This window comes from Anabas testudineus, chromosome 23 (assembly GCF_900324465.2).
Source record: "Anabas testudineus chromosome 23, fAnaTes1.2, whole genome shotgun sequence".
Taxonomy (NCBI): domain Eukaryota; kingdom Metazoa; phylum Chordata; class Actinopteri; order Anabantiformes; family Anabantidae; genus Anabas; species Anabas testudineus.
The window spans coordinates 4,797,709-4,815,647 of record NC_046631.1 but is presented as its reverse complement, the minus strand read 5'-3'; the positions used below and the strand labels follow the sequence as shown (position 1 = coordinate 4,815,647).

Below are 17,939 nucleotides of genomic sequence, written 5' to 3'. Positions count from 1 at the left end.
TTGAGGAGGCTAACTTATTTATTTTATTCATCTTATGTACAGTATACACTACTGCTGTACTGTATCTGCTCCGTAATTCTCCCTGTACCTCCTCTTCTTTCTGACATAACCCATGTTTATGTCCCTCTTATCCCCACACACCAGCTCTCCCTTCTTTGTGTGCAAAATGAAAGCGGCCAGAGTGCATTGAAATATTCAAGCAGCGTGCTCTTCACATACTTTAGTATGCAACAGACTCCAAAGGCCCCTTTTTCTATATGGTTGTATTTGCTGCGACACCACCTGAAAATCACCTCTGCTTCATTTCATTCACTTGTTTGTCTCAGCGTCTCCCCCCATGGGGCTCGGGGAGATTTAGTCAGGATGGAAAGCAGTCAACTGTCTGTTTCATTTCGGGGAGAGGTGGATATTGAAACAATTCTGCAGTGATTTCCTATGTGGTATCTAAGTGTTTGAGTTTTTCTTCTCTTGCAGAACAATACAGTCCTCACACGATGTTAATAATCAGCAATTACAAATTCCTCACTAGTCACTATTGTGACTATAGGCTGAGTAAATTTATTTATCTTCACACCTCAGTGTCTGCCATATAAAAAAAAAAACTAAGTTTAATGTAACTGCATCCTATAGATATTATTATTAAGGGGTGAGTACATTATAGCAATCTATTTAACTTATTAGATATTTAAGAGATTGAGTCCTTGAGACGTACAGTGGCTTTATCCTTGAAGCCTCTAACCCCTCCTTGAGTCTTTGTGGATGATGTCAATGAGTAGTTCTTAAGAGTTCTCACAATTTCCTGTATCATTTTCGTCTTTGGCCCTCAAGATAACCCTTATCATGGTCTTTAGGGGTCTGGGACTAATGACTGATTTCCTGTCATAGAGATGCACTTCATTATAAGACATATTTGAAATGAAATGATAGTTTTTAAGTATCTAGTTCTTTTGAAGACTGAGTGAACTCTGGTTCAACTAGGAGACCGTGTTGTTTGGTTTGCATTTGAAGTCTCTGGGTCTCTGTGTTTTCAGTCTTTCACCTACAAACAGCCACACACAAATACACCGGCGTGGGATTCTTTGCCCATACCAAAGTGGGTGTGGGCACAACGGTTCTGTGTCTAGATGCCAATGTGAAATATGCATGTGAGCTTTTGAGGTTGCATGAAAAGAAAGTCCCATTACCCAGTCCCCCTGCTTGCACCAGCACCTCTCTGTGTTTGATGGATGGGGCTTTGATAAGGAGGGAGGAGGTGTGGAGGCAGGTTAATGTGGTTTGAGAAGAAAATGCAGGGGAAAGGAGAGAGTTGCATCTTACTAATCTTTGACTGTCTATGTACAGATTGCAGTATTTTAAATAAAAGTGATAAAACTTGCACACACAACTTCCAAATAAACAACTTTGTCATGTTGGTGTTTTTCCATAAAACAATGAGCCATGAGGGTATTAGGAAGTGACAGAAATGTGACATATCCCCAAAAGATAAGAAAGAGCGTGATGGGTGTGGTACAGCAAGGTGTAGGAGAACATGTGAGTATATTTTTAGGGAAATCCATTTTCGCAGAAAAAAAAAAACAAGCTGAACATCAAGCCTCCGCTAATTCACTGGGGCTGACAGCATTAAACAGCCACCCATAACAAAGATGGAAGTGTTTGCTTTGCAAAAAACATATTGAGAAGTAGGAGAGGGAGGAGGAAGGGGGGAGATGGGAGGGTGGGGGGTGGAGGAGGAGAGAGACTCAGAGGGGAAGAGCTAGAGACAGAGACAAACCGAGTGAAGAAAGAAGAGAGGAAGGAGGAGAGCAACACCAAAGCAGAGAACAAAGTTCAAAGTGAGCTTTTTCTGTGCACAAAAAATGCAGCTGGGGAGCTGAAGAGTGAGGTGTTATTCTGTGCTGAGAGAGAGAGAGAGAGAGAGAGGGAGAGAGGAAGAGGCTAAGGAATGGTTTATTTCAGATTCTGATACTGTTACCCATTTCCACAATGTCCAAAATCAGAGCTGCAGTTTCTGCAGTGGAATCTTTCATTTGGGGAAATAGTAATTGGGAAGACATCGTGACCTTAACAAACACTGTAAAACTTGTAAAATCATTGCCCTATGACATCACTGGTGGTCCAACTGCACGCTATGCCTTCTAATATCCTGCAAACAAATGTGTCTGTTGTCTTCTTCAAATTAAATCAAGTGAGCTTAAACCAATAGGGAGTGAATGCCACTAAATAAAAATTAATATAAACTGAAGATTTGACATCAGCCAAATTTCCCTAGCAAGCAAAGTTTTGCCAGGTAAATTGCTTTCCTCTTTGCCAGCTTGGAATGCCTCAAATTCTTCTCTTAAATCTCACTCACTTCCCAAAATTTACTCTTTTATGATTAAAATGACTAATTTTAATGTCTCTTAGCCAGTTTGGATGATTAGCTTGTCAGAGGAAATATATGTTATATCAGTGAACGATGATTTTTAGTGTGTCACTTGTAAGTGAAATATTAAGTTAGTTAAAGCTTTTTAGTTTAGAGTTTTAGTTTGTGGAGTACATGGTTTCATGTTCAGCTCTAAACCCATTTGATTTTATCTTCTACAACTAGCTATATCATTCTTTTGTTTCACATCATTCTAGACTCACAAGCTGTCTGTTTAATGCATTTTGTCTACAAACTACTGTTTTGATTGTTTGTCTGTGTTTGTCTTTGTGTATGTAAGATTTTTGAGCGGATCCTGTTTATTTGGGCCATCCGCCACCCGGCCAGCGGCTACGTGCAAGGCATCAACGACCTGGTCACGCCGTTCTTCGTCGTCTACGTCTTTGAGTACATCGGTGAGTGCCGTCTCTCCTTTCATCCCCCTTTCTTTCTCCTCTACTCTCTGACTCTTAGCTGCCCAGTGTTTTGTGTGATGGGAAATAAGAATCAGCCATCTCCTCGTGCTGCTGCCCGACTGAAAGTGCTGCTCTCCACAGTGCAGAGTGGCACCTTTGCAGCTGGCAAGATTCAGTTTACTTACCGGTTCATCACCACAGGTCACAAGGAATCAACCTTTGTTCCCTTGAGACAGTCTCTCTTTTCAAATCGTTCTGGCCAGTAAACGCCTCCTACAGCTCTACAGTATGCCCTCTGTTCCCCTTCCTTTTCTTCCATCAGTCTGTTCCCCTTTTCATTTAGATGCACGCTTCAGTCTCAGTTTGTGTTTCAATGTGATATAATTATCAGAGCGCTCTGGTTAACACTTACGTTAGACTGCATGTGTGCATGTACAGTGTATGTGTGAGGGAGAGAGAGAGAGCGCGTGCCACGTGTAGGCGTTCGTGCACTCTCTCCAGAGCCCTCCTGCTGTGTGTGTTTTATGTTATGCCACGTTAAGACAGATGAATGTTTTAATTTATTCTCACACTTCCTTCTTTTGACAGTATAAACACACACTGTCAGATACAAAGCACACATAGACTCAGAGCAGCTAGAAGAGAAACGCAGCCCCTTAATGTTTCAGGGATGATTTTAATTGGCAGAACTGTTGGGATGAGCTCCTGAAATATATCTGACAGTAGTGACGTGCACACGTGTGATATAGCAGAGAAGTCTGGCATCTCAGCAGTCAGTTAGAAGAATATATTGTATATGCTGTCATTCATTTCTTTGCATTTTTGTGATAATCAAATAAAGTTAGCTGTACATACAGTAAGTGACAAGGTGTTTTTAAGCAGTTAGGGCCACTAAAACATTGCTGGATGTGTGTGTTCTACTTGCTTCTTCAGCTCCTCTTTGCATCCCACTTAAATAGCAATATACACAATTAATTTATTTATTTGTGTGTGTGCGTTTGTTTTTAGCCTGTCAGCCATTTTTCTTTAAAAAAAAAAACAAAAAAAGAAAAGAGACTAAGTGGAAGCCACAATGCTCAGAGGAGTGCCTAGTACACGCTGGGCTGACTGTGGTCACAGAGATACAATTAGGATCTGCAAGTAAAGTGCTGGAAGGCATGCAAAAGGTTGGACTCCGCGACTCCAGTGCGTCTGTGCTTTTGGAGGACAGAGCTTTACTCTGAGCTAATGAGTGCTTTAAAGCGGTCTCTTTCGAGTTTTATTCTAACTTTTTTCTTATTTTATTACTTCATTTTTTTATATAATGCAACACAATGCAACTGTGCCACAAACTGCAAGTGTCATCTGTCACCTAGATACAACAATTTCAACAAAAACTTGTAGGATAGTAGTTACTGCATGGCTGTTGTATTAGACGGTATTAGAGCAGTATTAGCTAGATTTATACACTCATGGCCACAGACGCAAGATATATGGAGATCTATATGGTGCAGCCTCTACTTTTATTAAATCCATTATGATGTAAAGCAGCCCTAGAATGACTGTAACTAAGAGATATTGTGGAAAACCATCATCAAGACACCATAACTTCTTTTTCTTTCTTTTAATTAGCTTCTTGTCCTTTACTTTTCCTTTATTATGTTTTTCTGTATCTGTTTCCTCAGTTTAATTTTTTTATTTTTTATTTTTTGACTGTCATTGTCTATTTCCTACTTTCTCCATAACTACCTTTCTGTGCACTCGTTTCTCTTTTCTCTTTGCCTTTCTCTGTGGGCGAGTCAGACTCATGTCAGATCTTCAAAGCATCACCCCGCACTTTGTTCCCCTGCATCTCCGTGCGCTGATGAGCTTTGAATAACATATACAGCCAACAAACCTTCAAACGTGCCTGGCTGGCATCTTACACGATGGCTTGATGCGCTGTGTTTCTGTTAGGTGCTCTCGTTTCTGACACAGAGAGAGCGAGCCAAAGCAGAGAGAGGTTTGGCTCTTGCATGACGCGGGCCTAATTCTGCTCCTATTGTAAAGGGATAGGAATTGTGAGATGTACTTTCACATACTTTTGTGCTTTCTTGCTCTCTCTTGGCTGTCTCTCGTCTCTTTCCATCTTTTTTTCCCATTTACACTGCTCTTCTCATTCCTCTCTATCTTTCTGAGGTCACTGATGCACAATGAAACTAGCAGGATTGCAGAGTAAAAGAATCTTGATAATAAAAAAAATACAAGCATTATAACAATAATAAACTGTAATTTACATTAAATGTATCTGTTGTGTGTTTGGGTCAACCCTCTACACAATCTGCCAATTAGGCTACAGTGGTATGTTGATGTTTGTAATTTAAATGTGAGTGAGACAGTGAGTAGAGGTCACTCAGCATCTGGGATTTTGATTGATTTGATCATTTGAGGCAGCATTACCATCCCACCACAAGTGGGCACAATTTCATATTTTAATTAAATAAATTTTTTCCCATGTCCTCTGAATGAGATCAAATACTGATCTGTCAAACACAGGAGACATGAGCCAAGTGAAAACACTGGCAACTTCAGAAACCTAACTCATTCAGTTCCTTACAATTAGAATTTGAAGTAAAAATGATTAACAGAAACAGACTTTCATCCACTTTCATTTGGAACCTGGCCATTTAGCATATGTAACATTAACTCATTATGTTTGCTCTGCTTTGGTCTCCACCAAGTCCTAGGGGTTGGATCCAACCCTTCAGCTGTGAAATGATTCAACATGCTAACCAGTTTGTCTCGTCCAGTGAGAGTGAAAACAGTATAAAAAGTGTATTTGAATCTCCTTTGTTATTTAAGTCTCTTCTGCAGTTGTCTGTGTTTAATGGACACAGTGTTGGCTGCTGTTGGGAGTAGACCACAATCGTTCTGATTATGGCACTACGGCATAATAAGCAGAATAGTAAAAGCTATAAAACAAAATGAAGAGCGCAGAAGGTGAGAAAGTGGCTTAGTTGAGCTTGTAGGAAAACAGGCCATAGGCTTAAGCCAAAGCCAACCCAGAGTCAAAGTGTCTTTAGAAATTGAGATAACAGCAACTTAGTTTCCCTATTACTTACAGCACACCACACAAAAGACTCAAAAATGTTCATGTTCACACTGAGTGTTCTAATCCTTGCTCCAAATATGTAAGTGTTTGTTTTGTCTGAGCGGTTTAAAGCCTTGCGTAGGTTTGAGTGGCAGCCTGTATCTGAGGATGCGAGCAACTTTGGCTTTGACCTGCTTCCAGATGTTTAATCTATCCTCTAAACAAGTCTTCTTTTTTATCTGTTGCATGTTGTATTTGCCTCTTTCAGTGTGTTTTTTTTTATCGATTGTACTAAGCTTATTGGTTCTGATGAGGGTCATTATCAGAGTTAGAGAAAAGAAGCAGAAAAAGCTGCGTGTGAGTATGCAACGTTTTTTTTTCTTCCTTTTATTTTTTAAATTAATGAGCTGAACTTGGGTCTTGTTTGTTGGTGCTGTGCTCTGTTAACGTTGGTCTGGTAGTGATGTGGTACAAAGTGTTCATGAAACCCTCACCCTCATCCTGCAAAGCTTGTTATCAAGTCATTAAAAGTCATTCAAATACTTTGCTCTTCTGAAGATGAACTACAAGATAGCTCTACTATGTACATGCTGTACACTGTCCGTTTGATGTCCTGTGCCTTCTTGGTTAGGTTCAGCATTTGTGAATTAGTTCCGAATTTTCGAAGATATGATTTGCAAGTCTTATGTAAATGTTTTTTTCTTTTTTTTTGACCCACTCACATTGTTTACCATTTTTATATTGTAAAGAAAGGTATAGACTAGGGGAAAAATATCAAATTACACCCACTCTCTACTGCCCACAACATGCCCTTGCATATGTTTGTTTGGTTGTGTTCGTTTACTTGTCTTCCTTTTGTTCCATGAGATCCCTATCTGTCACTTTGTTAGCATCTCTTTGTTTTTTCTTTTTAGCTCTCTCTCACTCTGTTTCTCTGGCTTCTTTTTCTGAGTCACAGAACAGCCTCGATCTGGCACTGGAGTGCTTATTCAGCTGCCATACACTCCATTTACCTTTTGATGATGCAACGTGAAGTGATGGCTGGACCTTTTACCCACTCCGTCTCCACAGCTCTCCTCCTTTTCTTCCTGTCACCCCCTTTCATTAACATCTCACTGTTAATCCAAATTGAAACATTCCCTTTAGTAGATTATTGATACGCTCTTTTGATGGCATGGAAGAAAAAAAATACCACCAAAGTTGTTGTGTATCCACTTGGACTGTTAAGCAATCTAGCAGGCCTCCTTATTGTCAAAGGGGAAATTGATTTGGCGAGTCTATCGTTTCTTCTTCCCCAGTGGAAAGGCATTACTTTGCTTTTGACTTCTATCTTCCACAGTGTAGCACCTCTCCAATTAGACAACAATAAAATTCATCTAATTAAGGCCAGGACAGGTCAGGATGGGCCAAGGAGCGTGGCCAGTCCTCTTTAATGTGAAGCAGCCATTGATTGGCCAGCGGATCCATAATGCAATCTTCATGCCACTGTCCAAGTATGGATCCACTCTTAAGAAAGATGAGAACAAGAAAGCAAGTCAGAGACTAGAGGGGAAGGGGTGAGGCAGTGTACATGGAAACCCAGAGAGGTGAGGGTTTGACCATAAATGAAAGAGAAGCAAAACCAGAATGGAGACAAGTAGAAGAAAATAACCACAGCCCTCTCAGTGTCTCTTAGCAGACTTAAGAGTGAGAAAGAGTGAGGGCATGGAGAATGGCACAGAGGGGCATACAGCAGAACAGGGAAACAAGATTTTCAAAAACGGGAAAATGACCGACTTAGAAAGTGCCCCCATGCTGTCAGGAAGCAGCTGAGCCAGACAGTCCTTCCTCCTAACAACTAAGGGATGAATGGCCTGATGCACCCCATCACAACCCTCTGCTTCATAGTTGTACTCGTCCTAGTGGGCAGAAAGTGGCTAGCAACAGCTTCTCGGTTGCTAGGATTAGAAGAGTTTTGTCATGTGTGGAAGCAGTGAGACTGATACTGATTGATAGAATGCATTTGTCTGGAGTTCCAAATGCAAATTAAGGTTTTGTGCTGTTTTCCTGGCACAGATCGTCCGGTATATCTTTCAGTAGTATTTTTATAGTGCGATCCTTCTTTGAAGCTGCTAAAGTCAATGCTTTTATTTTGACAATGTGTAATGTGAAAGTACTGTATCAGATGTACTGTAGTGACAAGCCCATGCATGTGTAGAATTACAGGATTAAGTGATTTAAAACTTTTTGTTTTATTTTTTGGACCTACATCCATGATGTAGGTCCAAAAAAATGTATCACTACATTGTTATGTCCAGCTTTGGCAGACCCAAAAAATCCACTGCACACTTTCTGCATGTCACAAGAAACAGAAAGACAAAGTTAATGACTAGCTGGTGAACAAAATGTACATTTAGCATCTAAAAAGCCACATATATTTTGAGGAGTTGGAGGAAAGGGAAAGAGGGGTTAAGTGAAAATTAATATTGAACCTCCATTCCAGTCATTGTCGATACACTTAAATGCATTTTCTTGGAAAAGGAAACACTATTTAGTATTGTTTTGATTTTTGGTAGCCAAGATTTTTTTTTCTGCAGAGACAAAAGTGCACTTAGTTTTAAAAATCATGATGTACTTTCTACCATTTTGTAGACATGTCTTCCTTGTAGAAGGAGGATAATGTGCTCATTGAGCAGGAGCCCTTGAGAACGCAAGGATGAGGGCGAACCTAAAAATTTCTAGGTTAAGTATATTTTAAAATTTAAATGTGTTTTATTGCGACAGAAGCAGAGGCTCATCTTCAAATAGCGATGTGAATTCCTGGGGAAAGGGATTTGAAAAGAGAGGCTTTAGACATTTATACAACTCAACTCACATCACTTAGAGAGGGGCAAACAGAGGTAAAGAGACAGATAAGGTGTCTAACCAACCAGAGGGGATTGAGGGAATGAGGAGGAAGAAGAGCAATATGCCTGTATGATGGAGGTCCCGATACTGCTATGGAAGAAGTGTGTGCATGTGTGTGTGTGTGTTTTAGTCTGCCTTTTTAAACCATAAAGACTCCTCAGATCCCTAGACACTTGCTTTTTCTCAAGCAGCTACTTTAAGCTCTCACAAATGCAGAGAAATATGTACTTCACTTCACAATATGCTTTTTATCGCCTGCTTATGCAGAGCAACTGGTGTCTGCCAAGGGCACATTTGTAAATTATACACGCAATTTTTAGTCAGCTTTTACGAAGCAAGACTTTCATGTCACCTATTTTTTTCCCCTCCTCTTCAGCATTTTAGGTTGTTTTGAAAAGTTTGTCTAAGCCACATGGCTTTAAAAAAAAAACAAAAAAAGAAAAGAAAGCTGATAAATCAGAGGTAAAAATGAGAGAAGACTAACAACGTGCCTCCTTCCAGATTTTTTTTAAATGTGCAATTATCTAACTAAATGCAGTGTTGGCCAGACTAAAATTCTTTTGTCTGGCCAAAATTTCTTCCTTGATTACAGTTTCCAGGAAGCGATGGGACTCTCCTTCATATGTTCACATTTGTTATTAACTTTGCTTTCACTTCACTTTCTTTTGTATATCAATTAACAGCCAGTCACCAGTTATTCTAACGGAAGGTTTTTGGACTGTGAGGAAGTATCCACAAGTCAAAGATTTCACACAGAATCGATTCAAACTGGGAACCATTTAGCTATTGGGCAGCAGTGCTAACATATAATATACCACATAATGTATAATTATATATTTTATTTAATTTGGTGCATTACTTTGGTATTTATTCACCTTTGAACACAAATAAAATTAAGCAGGTCTGGTTTATAGTGCTGTAGAATTGGCTTTAGCATAGCAGGGATTGGCTGTGATGACATAAATGTTGGCACTGTACTACAAGTAAGGTATTAGAGAAGTTATACAGAGTGAGAGAGTGCGCTGCTAAATGTATTTTTGAGAAAGTGTGTTGCAGGGACTTCTTATACATGCAATAGGCACACCCAGATTCTGCGTTGTCACTGTGTGTGGACTGGTGGTGGTGGATGCTTGTGGGGGGAGTGCAGCATTGCAGATGGACTGGCTACGTGGAGCACCCAGGGACAAAGCTGGGAAGATGGAAACATACTGTCAGTCAGCTGTGATGAAATGCCTGCAGGGATGTAACACACACACACACACACACACACACAGACACACACACACACACACACACACACACACACACACACACACACACACACACACACACACACACACAAACACAGACAGGTGAGGTGAACTACCACAAATACAAACAAACACAGACTGAAGCCGAGATAATACAGAGTGTAGAGATGAGTCTGAAGTGGCCGGAAGAAGACAGAAACTAAAATCTGAAAGACACCAGAAGGCTTGTCTGAAGCTAAAAGTGAAATGCCATTGTCATATTCTGCCTAATTTACACCTTTAGGTTGGCACGATATCTGTTTGGTTTACTTAAGGCACTAGTTTCTGGCTCTTTGGAGTTCATATCGTCTGTCTTTTCTTTAGTTTTCCCCTTGTCTGCACTTTCCCTCATATCTCTTCATTGATCTGCTCTTTTTTTCCACCGGCATGGAGCATTAGCCGCGGTACAGTGTGCCCTGCCATGCTGTGCTATGCTGTGCTCATTTGTATTTCAATTGCACCTTCACATCGGGGGCTTACAGTGCTGACCCATTATATAAAGAATAGCAGGAAGATGTAACGTTTTTTATTTTGAAATCTGGCTAGATATCATAGGACACAGGAGTCGTTGGTGTTTGGGTTTTATACACTCTTCTTCTTACTGTATTAAATTGTGAATGATTGAAGTTTCTTGCTTTGCTCATATATAAGTCAACACCTCTATGTTTCTGTTTGTCCATCTATAGATTGAGCAGTCTGTGAGGCAGATCATGGCCAGCAGGCGGTTAACTAATATTGGCTTCTTTCTCCCCATGGTCCGTCCACTGTTGACCGAGCCTTCTATTCTAAGTCTCTTTCTGATTAACAGCTGTTATTAGCCGTAATGAGCTGCTTAGTGATTGCCCGAGCACAGCTGCAGACATCCAGCAGGAACACTGTCTTTTCTACTTTGTTCCTTATCTACTTTTGCTTTCTGTAATTCCTCCTGTTTTAATCATCCCGTGAGGTTACTGACTTAGCGTAAGCATTATTTTGCCCCAGACCGTTTGAAATTTGTTCCTTAACTTCTTAGACGCTGTCTCTCTTTGTCTCTCTTCTGCCTTGAGCTTTGTCTCTGTCTCCTTCACTCAATTTGGTTTAGAACGCAATCACTGTGTTTCTGGGGTTAAGTAATAGCATTTGGACTGGCAGAAATTGAATCAGCTTTGTGGTTTTGACCCTCAGTCTCGATCTTTACTTTTCTTTTCTTGCAGACTTTTGAATTTTGACACTCTACATTCATTTTTTTACTTCTTCTTAAAGAGGTTAGACTCTGTATTTCAAATATTTCACTTTCACAAATTCTTTTCCCCCTAAAATCTCAACTAACATCTTAGCTATACATGTTCAGCAAGCAGAGGCAGGAAATATGATGTAAACATGTAACAGTGTTAAATAGAAAATCGACCTGACTAGTCATTTCTAGATCAATGTACCACATTTACTTTTAATAGTATTTTGTGAACCTTCCATGTTTTGGCCTATGATGTGAAAATAACCAGTGAACCCATGCCGACCATTGTTTCTGCTTGACAATAAGATATATAAAGCTGAAAATCAATAGCTGTGCTTTCATCTGCATCTGGCTTGATCTTATTTCCCTGTATTACCAGAGATTCTCTCATCGCCCCTGATAAAAAGCAATAGAGCTCCGAAATGACCCAGAGAAATAGTTCTGTCAAAAAATGATTTATCTTCTGTGAATAATCGCAGGGCTTATTGAATATTTTTAGATTAAGTTAATTACTTGACTATAAAAAGCCATAAATTGAAGCTCTCCTCACCGAGAAGCTTCTGATCTCTCCAAGTCTGTATTTCTCGTTCTCTCTGTCAGTCGTGTGATTGGAAAAGAAAAAAAAAAAATCTGTTTTATCATTCTGTCACCAGCTAGATGCGTTCTGCTTGACCTGATGCAATTGGAGGCAATTGAAACAGTCATCTTACCGTGCTGCTGCACTGCTGGTTTTGCTGTGTTTTTTTGCTTGCGTCACGACCGCGTGCACGTACGTGCGTGCGTGCATGCAGACAAAGACGTACAGACGTATAGACATTTGAGACATGTGGACACATTTGATACAATCTGTGTACACAGCACATGATTATGTTTTGAGGTGTCTTGTCTCACCACTCTGGATGTCAACTGCCTGCCTGGTTAAATGTGTGGCGGCGTCTTTTTTTTTTTTGTTTGTTTGTTTTTTCTAACCCTGTAGATTATACACACTAATGTATAAGGTACATAAAGCACTGACTATTCACTTACATTTTAGGATATGTATGTATATATGTTTAAGTGTTTGTGTTTGTGTAAACAGAAGTGGTCAGTGGTTATATATATATATATATATAATGCATTTAAACAGAGCTGTGTCTGGTCCACTACACCGCTCACAGCATTTGGATTTCTCGTGTAGCACAAATCAAATCTCTCAAATCCCTAATCTCTCTTTTTTGTGACAGACAAAGTAATCTCCATTACTGAAAATATTTGCAAAGACTTCTTCAAATTGCTTCTTTTTTTTTCTTTTTTGCTTTGGCTGACAGACAGTCCAAAATGCAAAGTATTTTGCTATTTACAGAGCGGCAAGGCATAAAACTTTGAGAAGTGAGCACACGTGTATGCTAAGACACTGAACCACCATATCAATGCTCGCAGTTACATCAGTCATCAGTGTGTGAAAGTGTGAAGTAAATAAGGGTTAAGGGTAGAGCACCTCACATAAAAGTGTAAAATGCTGTCAAGTTACTTACTAAGCTACAACTGGTTGGTTAGGGACACCAACCTTTTGTGGTGTTCTGGTTTTGCCCACGTTTCTGTGGACATTGGTGCTATTGGCCATCGGTGCCCTCTCCCCCTGCTCCATGTTATCACTGTGGAGAGACACAAACAATCCTCATGCCAAGCAATGCTGGATCTCTTTGGCATTGCCATGGTTACACCATAGTGCAGTATGTAGCCAGCTGCGCACATGTTGAATCGCACTTTTTCCACACACACACACACACACACACACACACACACACACACACACACACACACACACACACACACACACACACACACACACACACACACATCTGTGCTGCACAAATGCGCCACAGGCCAGTGTGAGGGACAGCGATCAGGAGGACTTGTAGTGTGAACACAAATGCGAGCAGTGGTAGCTAAAGCTAATGTGATGTGGTGTCCTTCCTCAGCATTAAACACTTTCATCTTCCTCATACAAGACAAAATCTTACCTCGGGGCAAGCGGATCATTATGTTCTCACATATTGTATTAAAGTCTGAGACTTGATAGCAAAGACTCGCATTATCTTGCTAACAGCTGTGGGGGCCCGCTGTTTGATGTATGGACACATGACTTACAGTGCAGATAGCGGGAGATGAAAACATTGTTGGAGTGATTGTGTGGATTTTATGGCCCAAAGCGTTCATTGATGAGGCTGGAGTTCAAGGGTTTAGTGGTGTACTTTGAAGACAAACCTTGTAACTTCCAAGAACTATGAAGCTAAGCCACTGGATGACGTCCAATTGATGTTTTTTTTTTTTTTCTGTTAGAAATAAGCACACACTGTAGATACACTAAGTCTCATGATCCCGCAGATTCATGGAAACAAAGGGCTTGAAAGATTATTTCTTTATTTCACCTCCACTTATATCACCTCCACCTGTTCCCTCTCTCTCTTTCACACACCCTCTCCTACTCCTCTCTTCCACCACCTCTAGCTGTCTATTTTCATATCTTTGCGTCTTGTTTTGCCCACTGCCATAATTCTATTCTTATTGCACTCAAATCTCCTGTGATTCTGCATATTTGTGTGTATGTGAAACTGTGTGTGTGTGCGCGCGCTCTCTCTCAGTGTGATTGTGACACCAGGTTTGACAGGTTGACTCTTTTCTTAATTATCCAGCAGTATGAATGCCACCTCTCTGGAAAATGTTCAGCTCTCATTAACAACGGTGTTATCACGCTAATTGTGCCACAGTGGGAAAATCACTTCTTTTTTTTTTTTTTATTTGGTTGCTGCAGCCGAAGCAAGAAGTGGGGTGGGCGGTTTGTCAGAGGTGTGAGGAGGTGGAAGCATTACATGTCTCACTAGCAGCTAAAGTGTGTTTCATTTTTAAGTGTCAAGCTTTTGGCTGTGCCACTCGGGTGCCATTCTGAGGGTGGAGAGCAGATAGTGACATGTTTTGGATTCAGCACCCAAATTGTGTAAGTCATTTGATTCATTAGATTTAACCTGAACCTCTGCTGTAAATGATAAGTAATGACTGCACTACTTCCTTTTGAGTTTATGAGCTTTCGAATGGTGAAATCTTGTTAAAACCAATCGTGTGCTCTCTCTCTTTGGCGGTCTGCAGCTCAGGTTTGTTTGTGATTAATCTGAACCAACAGAATGTTGTCAAACAGGACTGTTTTTTATTGCCAGTTGCTGACTGAACAGACACACGCTCATGCTCCACACACACACACACACACACACACACACACACACACACACACACAGACACACACACACACACACACACTTTATGATTGCATCAGGCTAAACTAGCTCGTTTATCATCTTACATCACATTACCTTGTGGCCCATAGTTGTAGAGGGCAGATGGCAACACTGGCATGGGTGTGTGTTGTGTGTACTCTGCGCACGTCTATGTAGGTGCCCGCACTTAGTCTCCGGAGGTGTAACCTAACTCCCCATGCCAAGCTGTGCCAAGTGCTCACAGCTGGCAGCGACCAAGCAGTTGGTCTCTCTGGACAAGTTGCCCCCTGCGCCAGAACAAACAGGAAATGAGCCCTGCGTCCTGGCAGGAAACTGGCTGCATGTCCAATAGGAAGAGAGGTGAAAAAGAGGGGGGGGGGGGGGAGGGAGGAGAACAGCTTGGAGAGGCAGAGTAGCAACAGCAACAGAAGAGATGTCAAATGGCTGTATAGGAGAAGTGGAGGGAACAAGGGAGGAGGGAGAGTAGAGAGGAGAAGCATTGATGTGCCAAAGGGGAGATCAGAGGAAAGTCGAGGTATAAAAAGAGCTGGGAGTGGTGCATTGATGAGACATGAGGTGGCGGAGCTGAACCTATGTCAAGAGAATAATAGTTCACCTTAAGTGTAGGTTGGTAAATGTAGATTCCTAAATTAAATATTTCACTGTGTAACTAACACAGTCCAAACATCAAAGAATTAGTGATGATTCTTACTTTCAAGAGAACAGCTACTGCTCTGTAATCACTTCTTCCCCGCGTGTGTGTTTGTTTCTCTGAGTGCCGTTTCGTGGGCACACGCGTGTGCTGCTGCTCCTTGGCAGCGTCTCCGAGCGTGTGTGGTCTGCGCGCGCCCCGCGGTCCTGCCAATCACAAAACGCCCCGTCTGTGCATCTTTGTTTGTGTACCAGAGTTGGCTGCATCAAACAAGTTCTTCTGTCGAGGTGAGTTCGTGTCAGACGCGCTTTTTCCCACCAGCCTGCGAAAAATGATTTGGCGAACGATTAGTTTGGAGGCACATCTCACACAGAAATAAAGCCACTGAGACTCTGTTCTCTGATGTGATTCTCACTGAAGCTTGAACTTCCAGAAATTCCCTAGGTTCTTATTTGTGAAGCATTTCTGCTGAGACGCGGATCATGCCTCAGACATGTATTGTCAGATGGTCCTTGTGGAAACAGAACTCCAAAAGTAATCACTAAGATAGACATGTCTTCTGAGACATGGTTCCCATGAAAGTAATTAGCTATTTCTCTTTTGAAGGCAGGTTAACTGAGCCATATGGTCTGTTGATGTATTTAAAGTGGTCTTTTTTGGGGGGAGGTTCACTCTCTCAGGTGGATCAAGTGGGTCATAAAAATTTAATCCAGCCATAGTTTGCTTAGTCAACATTGGCTGCACGGCTCTTTTATTTATCAAACAGTGAACAGGAAGAGCTCTTGAAGCCAGTTGTTGGTGTTAGCATTTTCATCAGCAATCGCAGGGGGCACTGTTGCCTAGTGATCCAGCCACACTCAGTGCAGTCACTACCACTGCATGGCCTTTCCTCCTCTTAGCCCTTCCTCTTATGTGCCCTTGTTATTCTGATGAGCTTTGCCCATTTTCCAGTGCAGCCACCGGACTCCTGGAAGCGGCTGTCCCTCCTAATCTGCTCCGGAGTCAAGGTCCAGGTTGGGAACGCTGCCCAACAGCAAGGCTTTAGCCACGACAAAGACTGATTTGAGACTGTGGGCTCCTCGGGGTCTCTCAGAGCACCAGGACAGTGGCACTCTCACCACCTTGTTAATCATAAACGACACCATGCGAATTGCCAGTCAGTCTGTTTACAATTAATCTTTTCAACTACAAATTTAATGCCGCCACTGGAGCATCCCTGTGAGAGAAGCCTGTATTCATCTGCTGTCATTGTCTTGGTGCTTCACAATACAGGAACTATCAAATTAAATACTGGTTTCAAATTGGTCAGATGGTGGTCTCTTTTGTCTGCGCTCTGTTACAACAGATGCCTCAACGCTACATTTAGTCCAGTTGATTGTAGTTGACTTCTGCTTTGGCCTCAATTTAAACTGGAAATACTGGGAGTTTTCATCAGCACTTTCTAACTCGTAATATTTTCTTGGTAGATGACCTCTTCTTCCTCTCTGGATATTTTTACACTTCTCATTGCCAACAGTTTTTTTTATATCTCATACCAAAACCTGTGATTGTATGAGATTATATTGCTGTACGTTGGCACTAATGATGGCTGTTACATGTGGCCTGTGGCTGTATTACATTTAGTATTGTGGATAGACTGAACTCTTCTGACATGTAATCACAGTCCAGCCCCTGACCACTTCCTTATCTGATATTAAAGATCTGGCAGCTATGCAAACAAAATTAGATTTTTGCACGTCTGGACACCACAATCTGTGCTCGTGTGACAAGATGAAACATCTCGCAGAAGTGCAGGACCCGCTCTCCGTCCAGTTTTTTGTCCATCTTTACCTGACATCAAGCAAGACGAGACAATGATGAGAAGACACACACACACACACACACACACACCGGCACACAGCCTAGTTGTTAGTGGCGTTGTAGTCCTGGCCTGCTGCCAGTTCGCTGTCTGTCTGTCTGTCAGACTGAGCATGCTCATTACAACCTTGACAACATTCCACTAGGGTTGCCAAGGATACCAAGCAGAGCTGCCAGGTCCTGTGTGTGTGTGTGTCTGTGTGTGTGTGTCTGTGTGTGTGCGCCTGTGTGTGTTTGTATATTAAGGAACACACAAGCTCACACTAATACATACATACACTAGATTTTTGGTAAGATAGCAACACATACACACTTCTGTTTCTCCCTGGGCCTTGCACTCTCTCTGCCTCTCTTTCTCTCTCTCTCTCTCCCTTTCCCTGTCTTTTCTATCTCTCTCTAGATCATTGTTAATCAGTCTCGTCCCATCTCCTCTCCACTGGCTGTCAGTGGCTTGTCAGAAGCCCGTCAGAGCCCCTGCAGTCCGTCACACACTGCTGCCGTTAATGACATCTGATGACACCCATCGTTGAAGTCACCCGCTGGAGATGACTGGGGACTTGGTGTGCTCGCTGCTTGAAAATTGTTCTTTCTGTGCTGTCTGCAGTGCACTTTAGGAAACGTCTGAACCTTATTCTGCTTTACTTAATACAGACTATTTATCTTCCAGCCTTCCTCGCTTCCTTCTTTCCCCCCAATCTCCACAATTGCACATTTTTATAGTAGTTTACACATGGCATAAACAGTGAAATGCAAAGCCTCAAATCACCAAAACAAATACTAACAAAAATAAAGTATTTTCTTAGTGGTAATTCAACTTTGAGCAACATTTGCATAATTCTACTCCCTAGAACACACGGTAAATGCTGTATATTCACTCTGTTTGCAATATGAAATGTTTGTATTACGCTGTGTGTATGCAGTCTCT

General features: G+C 41.5%; 1 protein-coding gene across 1 annotated transcript in view; it reads left to right on the top strand.

The window, feature by feature from the left end:
• The window catches only part of tbc1d22a (TBC1 domain family, member 22a), a 100,717-nt gene that overhangs the window by 37,283 nt on the left and 45,495 nt on the right, over nt 1-17,939 (top strand). Inside the window, exon 9 of the mRNA XM_026361597.1 lies at nt 2,703-2,817. Within this exon, the coding sequence (XP_026217382.1) occupies nt 2,703-2,817 (115 nt within the window). The remainder of the gene's footprint in view (nt 1-2,702; nt 2,818-17,939) is intronic.